This window comes from Dendrobates tinctorius, unplaced genomic scaffold, assembly GCF_039654945.1.
Source record: "Dendrobates tinctorius isolate UK_male_01 unplaced genomic scaffold, ASM3965494v1 ptg000090l, whole genome shotgun sequence".
In the NCBI taxonomy this organism is placed as follows: Eukaryota; Metazoa; Chordata; class Amphibia; order Anura; family Dendrobatidae; genus Dendrobates; species Dendrobates tinctorius.
The window spans coordinates 3,371,135-3,387,718 of NW_027361758.1; the positions used below are offsets into that span (position 1 = coordinate 3,371,135).

At 49.0% G+C, this 16,584-nt stretch overlaps 1 protein-coding gene across 1 annotated transcript in view; it reads left to right on the forward strand.

The window, feature by feature from the left end:
- LRRC43 (leucine rich repeat containing 43) overlaps positions 1 to 16,584 on the forward strand; it is a 72,435-nt gene that overhangs the window by 37,129 nt on the left and 18,722 nt on the right. The window contains exons 6-8 of the mRNA XM_073586004.1: positions 11,083 to 11,255; positions 12,895 to 12,970; positions 16,311 to 16,447. Of these exons, the coding sequence (XP_073442105.1) occupies positions 11,083 to 11,255; positions 12,895 to 12,970; positions 16,311 to 16,447 (386 nt within the window). The remainder of the gene's footprint in view (positions 1 to 11,082; positions 11,256 to 12,894; positions 12,971 to 16,310; positions 16,448 to 16,584) is intronic.

Below are 16,584 nucleotides of genomic sequence, written 5' to 3' on the forward strand. Positions count from 1 at the left end.
CCACACCCACAAAATAGGAGCCTGAGGGATCCCAGCCAACAATTGAAGCCCTGAGGAGCCCAGGCCAAGGAATCAGATCCTGAGGAGCCCCACCCACCAAATCAGACCCTGAGGCCAAAGTGGCCCCTGAGAGGCACTCACAATTAAAACGGATCCTGAGTTGAAAGTCTTGCAGGGGCAGCATGCAAGTCTCTCTTAAAGGGGCAGCCCGGGCACCATTTCAAACCACTATCTGTACTTTCTTCAGGAAATACACATCTAGTATTAATGTTGTAATCCGAACGCTGCTAACTTTTTCTTTTTTTTCAGTTGATTTCCGCAATTAATGCGGCCCAAACCGCTACACGCACAGACTTCGTTGAGGTGTCGTTTCGAAGCCAGCGTCCACGAGAGGTGTGCTAAGTATTTTTCGTGTCGATCGGATTTGTAGTTTTTGCGCAATTTGCGTTTGAAAATTTTTTTTCCTCTCATTGGAATGCATGTCTCAATGCTTTTCAATGGGCAACTTAAAATGTGCCCTGAGGCAATTCAAATGGCAGTAAAGCTCATTGATATGCGCAGGCACACCCATTTACTATGTCAACGCCTACGAACGTCACATGACGCCCCCAGGACAGAGCTTCTGGCACATAATATCAGCTCTTAAAGCGAAACCCACAGCACAAATGCAAATCTAGCTTCATCACATGACACATGCCCCTGAGAGAGAATGTGCGCCAAAGTGGATTTAGAAGAAGCCCAGTGAGCCAAACTAGCTCTTAAAGGGCTGACGCGCCAAAGTGATTGTTAAAGGGCTCCGCTCACCAAATCAGACCCAGAGTGGCCCCGCCCAGCAAATCGGACCCAGAGTAGCCTCGTCCACCAAATCGAACCCTGAGAGGCCCCACCCACCAAATCGGCCCCCGAGTGGCCCCGCCCACCAAATCGGCCCCCGAGTGGCCCCGCCCACCAAATCGGCCCCCGAGTGGCCCCGCCCACCAAATCGGCCCCCGAGTGGCCCCGCCCACCAAATCGGCCCCCGAGTGGCCCCGCCCACCAAATCGGCCCCCGAGTGGCCCCGCCCACCAAATCGGCCCCCGAGTGGCCCCGCCCACCAAATCGGCCCCCGAGTGGCCCCGCCCACCAAATCGGCCCCCGAGTGGCCCCGCCCACCAAATCGGCCCCCGAGTGGTCCCGCCCACCAAATTGGACACAGAGGGGTTCCGCCCACAATATCAGACCCTAAGGGGCCCCACCCACAAAATCGGACCGAGGGGCCCCGGCCACAAAATCAGACCCTGAGGGGCCTCGGCCACAAAATCGGACCCTGATGGGCCCCGGTCACAAAATCGGACCTTGAGGGGCCCCGGCCACAAAATCGGACCCTGAGGGGCCCCGGCCACAAAATCGGACCCTAAGGGGTCCCAACCACAAAATCGGACCCTGAGGGGCCCCGGCCAGAAATTCAGACCGAGGGGCCCCGCCTACCAAATCAGACAAAGAGTGGCCCCACCTACAAAATCGGAACCTGAGGGGCCCCAACCACAAAATCGGACCCTGAGGAGCCCCGGCCACAAAATCGGGCCCTGAAGGGCCCCACCCACAAAATTGGACCCTGAGGGGCCCCGGCCACAAAATCGGACCCTGAGGGTCCCCACCCACAAAATCGGACCCTGAGGGGATCCGGCCACAGAATCGGACCCTGAGGGGCCCCACTCAAAAAATTGGACCCAGAGGGGCCCACCCACAAAATCGGACCCAGAGGGGCCACACCTGCAAAATCAGACCCTGACAGGCCACACCCACAAAATCGGACCCTGAGGGGCCACACCCACAAAATAGGAGCCTGAGGGGCCCCGGCCACAAAATCGGACCCTGAGGGGCCCCGGCCACAAAATCGAACCCTATGGGGCCCGGCCACAAAATTGGACCCTGAGGTGCCCCACCCACAAAATGGGACCCTGAGGGGCCCCATCCACAAAATTGGACCCTGATGGGCCCCGGCCACAAAATTGGACCCTGATGGGCCCCGGCCACAAAATTGGACCCTGATGGGCCCCGGCCACAAAATTGGACCCTGATGGGCCCCGGCCACAAAATTGGACCCTGATGGGCCCCGGCCACAAAATCGGACCCTGAGGGGCCCCACTCACAAAATCAGACCCTGAGGGGCCCCACTCACAAAATCAGACCCTGAGGGACCCCGGCCACAAAATCGGACCCTGAGGGGCCCCGGCCACAAAATCGAACCCTATGGGGCCCGGCCACAAAATTGGACCCTGAGGTGCCCCACCCACAAAATGGGACCCTGAGGGGCCCCATCCACAAAATTGGACCCTGATGGGCCCCGGCCACAAAATCGGACCCTGAGGGGCCCCACTCACAAAATCGGACTTGAGGGGCCACACCCACAAAATGAGACCCTGAGGGATCCCGGCCAGCAATTCAAGCCCTGAGGAGCCCAGGCCACCCAATCGGTTCCTGAGGGTCCCCACCCATCAAATCAGACCCTGAGGCCAAAGTGTCCCCTGAGAGGCACCCACAGTTAAAACTGATCCTGAGTTGAAAGTCTTGCAGGGGCAGCAGGCAAGTCTCTCTTAAAGGGGCAGCCCGGGCACCATTTCAAACCACTATCTGTACTTCCTTCAGGAAATACACATCTAGTATTATTATTACTATTCAGTTGATTTCCGCAATTAATGTGGCCCGAACCGCTACACGCACTGACTCCGTTGAGGCATCGTTTTGAAGCCAGCGTCCACGAGTGGTGTGCTAAGTATTTTTCGTGTCGATCGGATTTATAGTTTTTGTGCAATTTGCATTTGAAAAATAATGTTCAAGTCATTGGAATGCATTGTCTCAATGCATTTCAATGGGAAAATTTTGCCATAGGAATACACTGGGCAGTCGTGAGGCGGTTCAAATGGCAGTTAAGCTCATTGATATGCGCTGGCAGACCCAGTTACTATACCAACGCCTACGAACTTTACATGACCCCAGCAGGACAGAGTTTCTTGCAGATAATAGCTCTTAAAGCGAAAGCCAAAGCACAAATGCAAATCTAGCTTCATCACATGACGCATGCTCCTGAGAGAGAATGTGCGCCAAAGTGGATATAGCAGCCCAGTGCGCCAAACTGGCTCTTAATGGTCCGACGCGCCAAAGTGATTCATAAAGGGCCGGCGCACCAAAATGAGTCTTAAAGGGCCAGCGCGCCAAATCGAAAGCTGAGTGACCCCAGACTCCAAATCGGACCTAGAGTGGCCCCGCCCACCAAATCGAACTCTGTGGGGCCCCGGCCACCAAATCGAACCCCGAAGGGCCCCGCCCACCAAATTGAACCCAGAGGGGCCCCGCCCACCTAATCGGACCCTGAGGGGCCCCGCCCATCAAATCGTATCCTGAGGGGCCCCGCCCACCAAATTGGACCCTGAAGGGCCCCACCCACCAAATCGGACCCTGGTGGGGCCCCGCCCACCAAATCGGACCCTGGTGGGGCCACGCCCACCAAATCGGACCCTGGTGGGGCCCCGCCCACCAAATCGGACCCTGGTGGGGCCCCGCCCACCAAATCAGACCCTGGTGGGGCCCCGCCCACCAAATCGGACCCTGATGGGGCCCCGCCCACCAAATCGGACCCTGATGGGGCCCCGCCCACCAAATCGGACCCTGATGGGGCCCTGCCCACCAAATCGGATTCTCAAAGGACCCAACCACAAAATCGGACCCTTATGGGCCCCGGACACAAATTCGGACCCTGATGGGCCCCACCCACAAAATCGGACCCTAAGGGGCCCAACCCACAAAAACGGACCCTGAGGGGCCCCAACCACAAAAACGGACCCTGAGGGGCCCCAACCACAAAAACGGACCCTGAGGGGCCCCAACCACAAAATCGGACCCTGAGGGGCCCCAACCACAAAATCGGACCCTGAGGGGCCCCACCCACACAATCGGACCCTGAGGGGCCCCACCCACACAATCGGACCCTGAGGGGCCCCACCCACACAATCGGACCCTGAGGGGCCACACCCACAAAATAGGAGCCTGAGGGATCCCAGCCAACAATTGAAGCCCTGAGGAGCCCAGGCCAAGGAATCAGATCCTGAGGAGCCCCACCCACCAAATCAGACCCTGAGGCCAAAGTGGCCCCTGAGAGGCACTCACAATTAAAACGGATCCTGAGTTGAAAGTCTTGCAGGGGCAGCATGCAAGTCTCTCTTAAAGGGGCAGCCCGGGCACCATTTCAAACCACTATCTGTACTTTCTTCAGGAAATACACATCTAGTATTAATGTTGTAATCCGAACGCTGCTAACTTTTTCTTTTTTTTCAGTTGATTTCCGCAATTAATGCGGCCCAAACCGCTACACGCACAGACTTCGTTGAGGTGTCGTTTCGAAGCCAGCGTCCACGAGAGGTGTGCTAAGTATTTTTCGTGTCGATCGGATTTGTAGTTTTTGCGCAATTTGCGTTTGAAAATTTTTTTTCCTCTCATTGGAATGCATGTCTCAATGCTTTTCAATGGGCAACTTAAAATGTGCCCTGAGGCAATTCAAATGGCAGTAAAGCTCATTGATATGCGCAGGCACACCCATTTACTATGTCAACGCCTACGAACGTCACATGACGCCCCCAGGACAGAGCTTCTGGCACATAATATCAGCTCTTAAAGCGAAACCCACAGCACAAATGCAAATCTAGCTTCATCACATGACACATGCCCCTGAGAGAGAATGTGCGCCAAAGTGGATTTAGAAGAAGCCCAGTGAGCCAAACTAGCTCTTAAAGGGCTGACGCGCCAAAGTGATTGTTAAAGGGCTCCGCTCACCAAATCAGACCCAGAGTGGCCCCGCCCAGCAAATCGGACCCAGAGTAGCCTCGTCCACCAAATCGAACCCTGAGAGGCCCCACCCACCAAATCGGCCCCCGAGTGGCCCCGCCCACCAAATCGGCCCCCGAGTGGCCCCGCCCACCAAATCGGCCCCCGAGTGGCCCCGCCCACCAAATCGGCCCCCGAGTGGCCCCGCCCACCAAATCGGCCCCCGAGTGGCCCCGCCCACCAAATCGGCCCCCGAGTGGCCCCGCCCACCAAATCGGCCCCCGAGTGGCCCCGCCCACCAAATCGGCCCCTGAGTGGCCCCGCCCACCAAATCGGCCCCCGAGTGGCCCCGCCCACCAAATCGGCCCCCGAGTGGTCCCGCCCACCAAATTGGACACAGAGGGGTTCCGCCCACAATATCAGACCCTAAGGGGCCCCACCCACAAAATCGGACCGAGGGGCCCCGGCCACAAAATCAGACCCTGAGGGGCCTCGGCCACAAAATCGGACCCTGATGGGCCCCGGTCACAAAATCGGACCTTGAGGGGCCCCGGCCACAAAATCGGACCCTGAGGGGCCCCGGCCACAAAATCGGACCCTAAGGGGTCCCAACCACAAAATCGGACCCTGAGGGGCCCCGGCCAGAAATTCAGACCGAGGGGCCCCGCCTACCAAATCAGACAAAGAGTGGCCCCACCTACAAAATCGGAACCTGAGGGGCCCCAACCACAAAATCGGACCCTGAGGAGCCCCGGCCACAAAATCGGGCCCTGAAGGGCCCCACCCACAAAATTGGACCCTGAGGGGCCCCGGCCACAAAATCGGACCCTGAGGGTCCCCACCCACAAAATCGGACCCTGAGGGGATCCGGCCACAGAATCGGACCCTGAGGGGCCCCACTCAAAAAATTGGACCCAGAGGGGCCCACCCACAAAATCGGACCCAGAGGGGCCACACCTGCAAAATCAGACCCTGACAGGCCACACCCACAAAATCGGACCCTGAGGGGCCACACCCACAAAATAGGAGCCTGAGGGATCCCAGCCAACAATTCAAGCCCTGAGGAGCCCAGGCCAAGGAATCAGATCCTTAGGGGCCCCACCCACCAAATCAGACCCTGAGACCAAAGTGGCCCCTGAGAGGCACATACAGTTAAAACGGATCCTGAGTTGAAAGTCTTGCAGGGACAGCAGGCAAGTCTCTTAAAGGGGCAGCCCGGGCACCATTTCAAACCACTATCTGTACTTCCTTCAGGAAATACACATCTAGTTACTTTTAGATATATCCATTTATATTATTGTAATTTTTTTTTTTTTTCCTTGGGAACTTCAATCCTGGAGTGATCTGTATCATTGCAAGGAACCGCTCACTCTTTCTTTCATGTGTTGCCACTTTTTGTAATTAATTGCAAGCTTTGTGATTGGTTTGTAACCTGTATATATTTTTCTATCCATATTATTTTTATTTACCTATGACTAAGGGTGCCTTTGTGCACCAGAAACGTGTCTGGTGTTTTTCGCATTTTAATATGGCATATTAGCCTAATAAAGTTTTTTTCATTTATGCCGGTGTGCCGAACGAACTTTCTTCTTCTTGTGGAGCTACGTGAATGTTCCTCATTGTAATAGACTTCTTTCCCTTATTAAGGAAAGAAGAAAAAAAACAAAGAACAGGGAATTCCCCACCTGTAAAAACCCGCTACCAGCTTCCTGGGATAAAAAACTCTGCGACTCCTGCATACAGGAGGTTCTCTGTGAGGAAACCCCGGATTACGCCTCAGATCTAAGAGCAGTAATCCGTTCGGAGTTTCAGAGCGCCCTTTCATCCCTAAAACAAAAAGGGAGGGGGAAAAAGAGGGGCACAGTAGTAGGCTCCCAGTCAGAGGCCTCAACGTCAGGGGAAATTACCTCCCATACTTGAGACACCGACTCGTCATCCTCGGATGAAGAGACAGAGGGTCGTCATTGTTTCCCCCTGGATGAGGTAGATATGTTCGTAAAGGCAGTAAGATCTACCATGGGGGTAGCAGACCCTCGGCCCGACAGATCAGTCCAGGACATAATGTTCGGGGGACTGGGCCAGAAGAGACAGAGAGTATTCCCATTAAACGAGAACATACAGGGCCTGATAAAAAAAGAATGGGAGAGATCAGATAGGAAAAACTCCACGGTTCCCTCTCTTAAAAGGAAATACCCATTTGACGAGGAAGCATCCACGTCCTGGGACAAAGCCCCCAAGCTAGCTGTGGCGGTTGCTAAAGCCTCGAAGAAATTTGCTCTCCCCTTTGAGGATATGGGTACTCTAAAGGACCCGTTAGATAAAAAAGCTGACACCTTCCTCAAAGGCACTTGGGAGTCAGCAGGAGGAAACCTTAGGCCAGCAATAGCGGCAACTTGTACCTCCAGAGTCCTCATGGTATGGGTGGACCGATTAGAGAGGCAAATAAGGGAAGGTACACCTAGGGAGAAGATCCTGGAATCCATTCCAGTCATAAGAGGAGCGGCGTCTTTCTTAGCCGACTCATCAGCTGACTCAGTTAGGTTGTCCTCCAAAGCGGCAGCCCTGTCAAACGCAGCCCGTAGAATGCTGTGGCTTAAATGCTGGCCAGGGGACTTACAGACTAAGATGAAGCTATGCGCCATCCCTTGTGAAGGGAAATTCCTATTCGGTGAAACATTGGATGACATCCTCTAAAAGGCAGGGGATAAAAATAAGGGATTCCCAAACGAGGGCCCTACTGGCTTTAAGAGGTCCTTTCGAAACAAAAAGTTTTTTCAGAGGAGACCACCGAGAGAGCAAAAATGGGATGACAGGAGAAGGGACAGGGGGTTCTTCTTCGGTAACCCGTCCCGAGACAAAAAAAAAACCCAAGTGATTGTTTGCCCAGGGTGGGAGGGAGACTAAGTTTTTTTTCTACCAGCCCGGAGGAGAATATCGAGCAACCCTTGGTTATTAAATCAGATAGGATCAGGGCTAAGGATAGACTTTCTCTCTCCCCCCTCAAAAATACGTGGTAACTCCACTAAGATCATCGATAACGGAACAAGAAGCCCTCGAAAAAGAGGTCTTAAGTCTATTGAACAAAAGAGTCCTCCAGGAGGTTCCCCCACGGGAGAAAGGCAGAGGGTTCTACTCGCCTCTCTTTCTAGTAACCAAACCGGACGGTACCTTCCGGACAATAATAAATCTAAAGAGACTGAACAATTATGTCCAAAACGAAAAATTTAAAATGTAGTCAATCAAGTCAACTGTCAAAATTCTCTCCCCACATTGCTTCATGATAGTATTAGACCTCAGTGATGCGTATTATCATGTCCCCATCCGCAAGGACTCCCGGAAATACCTCAGACCGGCGGTCTCCATAGGAGGCGAAGTAAGAGAGTTCCAATACAGGGCCCTGCCATTTGGAATTTCTGTAGCCCCTCGAGTTTTCACGAAGCTAGTGGCAGAGATGATGGCGCACCTGAGAGAACAAGATATTCTAATAGTCCCATATCTGGACGACTTTTTATTTGCGAGCAACTCCGCCCAAAGATGCCGGGAACAGAGAGACAGAGTGATAGACACTCTACAAAATCTGGGCTGGCTTCTAAACCTAAAAAAATCAAGGCTGGAGCCCAAACAAGTTCAGGAGTTCCTAGGCCTGACACTGGACTCAAACACCCAGGAGTGTTACCTCCCAGACCACAAAAAAGAAAAGATTGTTCAGGTGGTAGCAAGAGCAATGCAGAACCCTTCCATGACATTAAGGAAAGCAATGTCCCTGTTAGGGTCCCTCTCCGCCTGTCTGCCAGCGGTCCAGTGGGCACAGATACATACAAGAGATCTCCAATGGGATGTATTGGCCAACCAGTCGGCATTAGTAGGTCACTTGGAGGGTCACGTCAAACTAGACTCCAAAACTATTCATTCCCTAGCTTGGTGGGGGAACAGAGACAACCTATCCAAAGGGGTTCCCTGGGTGATAAAAATCACACACGTAATCACCACGGATGCCAGTCCCAAGGGATGGGGAGCACATATGAGCAACAGAGTGGCTCAGGGGGAATGGGGAGTTCAGGAACTAGAAGCATCCTTGAACCAAAAAGAACTATTAGCAGTACACTATGCCCTAACACACTTCCTGCCGGTACTACGGGGCCATCATGTCCGGATATTTTCGGACAATCGGGTGACTGTGGCCTATATAAACCATCAGGGGGGAACCAGGTCCCGAACACTAATGAATCCGTCCTCCAAAATATTCACGTTAGCCGAGGAAAACCTACTATCCCTCTCTGCACTACACATACGAGGGGCAGAAAACCAGAGAGCGGACTTCCTGAGTTGCACCCAGCTACATCAAGGGGAGTGGGTTCTAAAACAGTCCATTTTTCTACAGATTGTAAAAATGTGGGGAACCCCGGGACATGGATCTGTTTGCCGACTACAGAAACAAGAAAGTAAAAGCTTTCTGTTCCTTAAACCCCAGGGGAAACCCCCGGGCCCTGGATGCATTTATGCTCCCGTGGACACAGGGCCTAATGTATGCCTTTCCGCCGTCCATTCTCATCCCGGCGGTCATAAGGAAAGTCAGAGAAGACTGGGCAAGAATGATACTAATAGCCCCGTTCTGGCCAAAATGAACCTGGTTCTCCTGGCTGAGAATACTATCAGTAACCGACCCCTGGGTTCTACCGGATCTCCCCGACCTTCTCTCCCAAGGTCCTGTGCTACACCCTCGAGCAGTGAACCTCCATTTAACAGCATGGAATTTGAAAGGACACTGCTAAGGGGGAGGGGGTTCTCAGAAAACCTGATCTCCACTCTACAAAAAAGTAGGAAGCCAATAACAACCAGGGCCTACGGGAGAACTTGGAGATAATTTCTGTCCAGCTCCGGGGCAAGGGTTCAGGATGGAGTTCAGGTTGAAAAAATTCTTGAGGTTTTTGCAAAAGGGGCTAGAACAGGGGTTGGCGACCAGTACGTTGAAGGTACAGATAGCGGCTCTAGGTGCCCTTTATAACCAAGACGTGGCAGGCAACCCTTGGGTAGCACGGTTCATGAGAGCCGCAGCCAGGTCTAGACCAATAATCACCCAGAAATTACCATCATGGGATCTAAACCTAGTGTCATCTGCACTAACGGGGGCCCCATTTGAACCCATCCAGTCGGTACCCCTAAAAATCCTATCATTAAAGACGGTACTTCTAGTGGCCCTAACATCTGCTCGCAGAGTGAGCGATATTCAGGCTTTGTCAGCAATACTCCCGTTCACTAAAATCCTAGACGATAGTCATACTGAAACTTGACCCGGCGTACCTACCCAAGGTGGCGACACATTTTCATACGTCCCAAGAGGTAGTCCTTCCTTCCTTCCTTCTGCCCAAACCCTAAGAATAGGGGAAAGGAGAGATTTCACACCCTAGATGTGAAGAGGTGCCTAGTTCGATACTTAGAGGCAACCAAGGAATATAGGAAGGAAGGGTCTCTCTTTGTGTGTTTCCAGGGGCCTCGGAAGGGACTCAAAGCATCCAAGAGTACCTTAGCAAGGTGGATAAGGGATGCGATTGCCCTGGCATACTCATCCAGTGGGAATACCATCCCGGAGGGTTTAAAAGCTCATTCTACAAGGTCAATGGCGACCTCATGGGCAGAAAAATCAGAGGTATCGATAGAACAGATCTGTAAGGCGGCCACCTGGTCATCACCTTCGACCTTTTTCAGGCACTATCGACTAGATCTAGCCTCTGCGTCTGACCTAACCTTCGGGAGAAGGGTCCTTCAGGCGATGGTCCCTCCCTAAGCTACCAATCTCTGAAATTCTCTCCGTGGTGCTGTCATGGGTGAGAGAGAATAGCTTAGTTACTCACCGATAACAGTGTTTCTCGGAACCCATGACAGCACCCGCTTATTCCCCCCTTCACGTGTGCGGTGAGCACGGTTTAATGTGTGTAGAGTGTTTTTTGTTAGACACGGGCTTCTCCATAATATGCAATATTCTAACGTTATGCATATACTTTTGTTGCTAACTAACCGGGAGACCCTCTGATGCTCTGTCACCAACTGGGGGGCGGAGGAGAGGTGCCGCCTTTTTATCTGTAGGTTCCTGTCCTTGATGGGCGAACCCCCTCTCTCCGTGGTGCTGTCATGGGTTCCGAGAAACACCGTTATCGGTGAGTAACTAAGCTATTCTTTTCTTAATGAAAAATATATTTAAATGTATTACATAAAATAAAATATATCCTAATTCTGTTCTAACAATATAATGATATCTTAGTAGAAATATTTTTTTATTTGCAGAAGTGCTAGAGAATAAAGCAAAGTTTTCTGTGCGTATAGGAAAAGTACAAGGTATTCCAAATCCACACACTGAGCAGCAGCTCTCTGGGGACTATCCGATAACTACAGTCACTTATTCTGTATGTTATGAAGTCATTGAGGATCAGCCCAGCAGTGACCTGACACAGAACCAGGTAAACTCCTAAATGTCATTATTGAAGTTACTATGAGAATCCCCAACTTGCACTTAAGGTGGTCACACTGATTCATGCATTAGAGCAGTGGTCCCCAACCTTTACCTTGAGAGCTACATTCAGCTCTGAGAGATGGTCTCTAGCCACATCCAATGCCCTCTTTCACAAAAGTGGCACTCAGAGCCCACCATTATCGGTATGGTGACAGCCAAAGCTTCCTCACAGAAAGCACACGGGGACCTTGTGCCCCCTCTCATATAAGATGCTTAATTACATCCAATGGTTCCCACTTTACCCTCATTTTTTTTTTTTTTATCAAGCACACCCTCCACACTAAGACGGAAGCTGGTTAGTATAATATTAGGGGCAGGGAACGTGCGTTTGTTGCACCATTCAAGTGCTAAATAAAAACCCAAAATGCTGGAGTGATGCTTTAAATACATACAACCCATGGATGGCATCCGTGTGCTGTACGTGTTTTTTGTTTTTTTTTAATAAAATAGTTTTTATTGAAGAAAATAAGGACAACAATACATACATAGGCATGTATAAATATATCAGCAATGTTACTTTTCTTACATTTTTAGTAATACAAGAAAATCTCCCCTTAGAAACTTAAGAAAACCCTCCCCTAACCCCCCCCTGTCACGCTTACGTGATCCTTGCTGTACGTGTTTTTCATGGACCCATAGACTTGTATTGACCATTTTCATCTGTGCTGCCAGAAAAAAACGGACATGTGTCTAGCACCATAAATTATAATGGACACTTGTATCCATGAAAAAAATTGATGCAAAATGGACGTGTGAATGAGGCCTTAATACGTCTCAGAGAAGAGGATCTCACTAGATATTGCGCTTACTGTAAAATGAACTAAAACCTGATTGGCTAATGCCATATACTTGAAAAAGCCTTGCTTGAAATTTCACTTTCTGTTTTATATATATATTTCTTCACACAAATTATAGGCAAACAGAATAGCGGATAAGACACTTTTACATGAACATCAGTAAATGTACCGAATATTGCAGCAGATTGACAAAAGGTCCAAAAAAGGTTATAATATAGCAAAGAAAGGAGGCGCACTGTTGGTATTACTTAAGACGAAAGCAAAGACAAAATGGGGTACATATTATGTGCACTGTATATTCAATGTATAGTAATATAAGGACATTTTAGTGCCCATAAACCCTAGTGAAAGAAATGATAGTATAGTATCAAAGACAAAAAGAAAAAAGGGGAGAACTGAGATTGTGGTCCTTAGTATGAATAAAAATATTTATTGAACAGATATACAGAGGTGATGCAACAAAGTGCTGGAAAGAAGGTGCATATCAAAAAAATCCATATTGTATAAAGTGCATAAAAACAGTACATAATGTTGCAGCAACCAAAAAACGAATATATGCAAACCACAGGGAATTATCATGTGATGTAAAGGATTTGTGAGATATGGAAGTATGACACAAATCTGTGTTAAATTACACGAATCTCAAAAGCTATTGAAATGCAAAAAAAGCTTATTGCGTATTATTCTGTGTTGGTATTACTTATATATAGTTGATTATATTAGTATATTTTAGTCTATGTGAAAATTCATGTTTGTATAACTTACTGGGTGTGTTCATTTTATTTGCAGCCTTATATGTGCAACCATCTGCAGCAGATGACCACGGAAGGGCAAGTACGACGCAACCCACTGAACCTTCACACCGGTAACTTATTCTGTGTGACAGTGTGAAAAACGGCAATGTCTGTGGGTGCACAGTGCTGTATTTATAGACAGTTTTACTGAAGTGACAAAAAACTGTTCCAGCAGTATTATTTATTGTAAATGTGCAATTTGCCTATAACTTGTCTGTTTCTTCTATAATTCGGTTTTGCATTTCTTACACTTAGAACTCATCTGCCTATATCTATGTCTTAATCCGAATTAAAGGGAACCTATGACCAAGTTTTCCAAGTGTAAACTAAAGCAACCACCTTTAACTGGTCTATTACCGCAGTCCATATATAAACCCCTAACTCCCCTGTATATCCCCAAAAATATCTTGTATGTCTCATGCAGTTTGCTAATCAGTTTGCATAATAGCTGAAAGATGTGTCAAATTCATTGAGAGGCGTACGCTTCTTAATTTGGCGCATCTTACTCCAGCATACTTTTCATCAAGACAGACACAAAAAAGGCCCCTGTGTGTCAATCATGTATTTTTTTAATAAATTTTATTTATTGAAGTGAGTTATACAACAACCAGAAAAGAAAAAGAAATGTAATCATAACTGCAAAAATAGTGACAGTCTACAAGATCTTGTATAATGTTACATCCTACCAGAGTAGTGATATAACGTTATATAATGAGAACTCAAATATTCAAAATATTATCCATGAAGTAGTATTAAAAAAGAGAAAAAGAGGAGGAATAAGGACGAAAGAAGAACAAGATGAAGGGAGACCAGGGGAGGGAGGTGGTGGAGGGGATGAATTTGAATTTCAAAAGTATATTCAGTTATCAATAAATCAGATCGGTAGCACTGAAGGAAATTCAGTAGAATCTTTAAACATAAGCCAACTTTGCCAGGTTGACAGAATGAAGGACATTCCCACCCGATATGGAGCATGACGTCATCTGCATTTTTGTATCTCAATCACTTTTTGGAGACTGAGGGATAATAAACTCAATAATGATCCACTGGATATTTGTTCCATCTAGTGATGATTTTGTAGTTTTTCTTCTTGTGCCCTAAATGCTGTAAGTAGTCTGTATATATGAAAGAAGGCCTTAGTCCACTGCTCCTCTGAAAAATCTACCCCAATCTCTTTCACACAATCTTTTAACAAACCAAATTGATTCCTCATTAGGATGAGAAGGATTGAGTAAATGTGATAATAAATGGAGTTGTCCACTACTGTACAACCCTGGGTAATCATTTCAGGTCTCTACTTAAAATTTAAACAATGTGCACTCATCACCTGAAGTGGCGCCGTTCCAGCAATGTCGACACTGCGATTCCTGGCAGATCACATAACATTGCTGTCACAGGTCTCCAAAACCGCTAATCGACCGTAGCTCACAATATCACATGACCTGCAGTGAATAACGGCATCGGAGTAGCTTCAAATGGCACCACTGCAGAAAGTGAGTACCCACTGTATTAAATATTGTTGTCCAGTAGCAGACAATCCATTTAACACCTCATTCATACACATCAGTTTTTCACATATGAGCTGCAATCCTTTCTTTCTTCACAGATAGCACCCTTACCTATGGCAGTCTGTGGGCTTGTTCACATGTCTGTGATTTTTTTGCAGACTGAGTGATCCATGCAAAAATGTGGAGACCTGTCCGATATTGATCCAAGTGGGTCGCCCTCCCAGGGCTGTGGGGTACTCGGTACCGGGCCAGTGTCGGCGGGATGTGTCACAGCAGCGGGGACCAGGTCCGTGGCCCTGGGCGCCCAATTAATAGGGGGAGTTTGAATGGTAGAATGTAGTGAATGGAATAGTTCGTGACGCCACCTGTGGTGTTTGGCAAGTGAGATGTTAAGCCGACGCTGCTTGCAGATCCTCTGGGGCTGGTGGTGTGTTGCAGCCAAGATGGTGAAGCTCCCCACAGGTGAAGCTGTAGTCCCAGGGCAGTGTAGATGTGGAGTTAGAGGAGAGGCACAAGCAGTGTTGAAGCTGGTACCCAGATGTAGCAGTGCTGGGTGTGCTAATGCAAGAATCAAGGACACCAGGGCTTGTAGTTCCAAAGCTTTACTCACAGTCTGTAGTACACACAGGTGCCTGCCTCCGTACTGTGTCCTCCTGGTCAGAGGCTCAATCAACCTCCAGGTCAGATGGAATGCTCCCTTCCAACGCTCTGCCAACATGTACCTTTCTGAACGTCTCCTCTTATAGGGCCTTTAATTGTGAAGATCTCCTAGTACTGAGTTACACTGGAGTTCCTCCTGACAGATGTTCCCAAGAACTCTACTTGTACGGCAGACAGCTGTAGCCTGCTTCGGGGACTCCTTACTCCTGAGTCCCTGCTCACTATCCAAGTTGCTGTTGTGCCCCCAAGTCTTAGATGGGAGTAGTGCATTTACAGCCCACTACTCCACTGGTGTCTGCTGCAGGACCATTAGCATCCATACAATCTCGGGGATCGGGCCCCGGCCTTGCGCTTAGAACTTCTAGGCAGGGTTCTCTCCTAACCCACGTCCTCTGTTCCCTTTTACTGCTTCGTTCCGTAATAATCTCTCTTATGGAAGATCAGGTTTCAGTTCAATGTCTTTCTCCTTCTTTCCTTTCCCGTGCCAGCAGACCCAGGTCACTGAGGTCTGCTGCAGCACCTCCTTCCTCCATCCCTCTCTCAGGGATCTTCTTTCCTCACTCCTCTGAGTGGCTTCCTCTCCCAGACTGACCTGTAATCCTAAACATTCCCGCTCTCTTATGTATTCTCAACTCCACCCGCCTCCCAGCACGTTTCGTGTTCCAAGCAGGGAGCCACCAAACGTGCTCTGCTGCACTCCAAGCAGGGAGCCACAATGTGGCTTTGCTGAACTACTGTGTTGTGTGGGGTGCGAGTGTTGGAGCGTGGTCAGGAGCCACCAACTTATCTTGATGGTGGGGAACCACACCTCAGGAGGAGGTGCAGTACCTCTGTGGTGACTGAGCCTCAGGGGCGCCACACAAGTGTTGGATCACACTCTGCAATTAAATTCTATGGATCAGTGAAAAAATCAGAAAGCACTCAGATGACATTTGTGTGCGATCTGTTCTTCACTGACTGATCGGTCAAAGTGGAGAAACTTTTTTTTTTTTTTCATCAATGAAAATATTGATGGAAATTGGTCCAGTTTCTTGTAACTCCAAGCAACTGACATCTGAATGAGGCCTGATCCAGAATTCTGGCAATTTATCCCAGTAAATCTGACTTATTCAACATTCATGATGGCCAGCCTGTTCCGCAATCGTGTATTACTGAGTTTTTATTTATTTTCTTATTTAGCTGGTGCAATTTTTTTATTTTACATCTCCTTCCATGTGTCTTCTAATTCAATATTCTGTCCCAGGTCTCTACAAAACCACTGGATCAGTTTGGAATGAAACTATAGAATATGAGTATGTGAAGGAACACACATCATCCGATTTATTGTCATTAAAGTCTTTTTTTCTCTGTGGAATGAATGTAACCATCATAGAGGAAAAGGTACTGTACACTGTCACGTGGTCCTTTATCATATACAGTCGTTAGCATATAGGAGACAATATTTCTTTCTGCAAGGCCTAGTCTAGCACATACAGGTGCATCTCACAAAATTAGAATATCATCAAAAAGTTAATTTA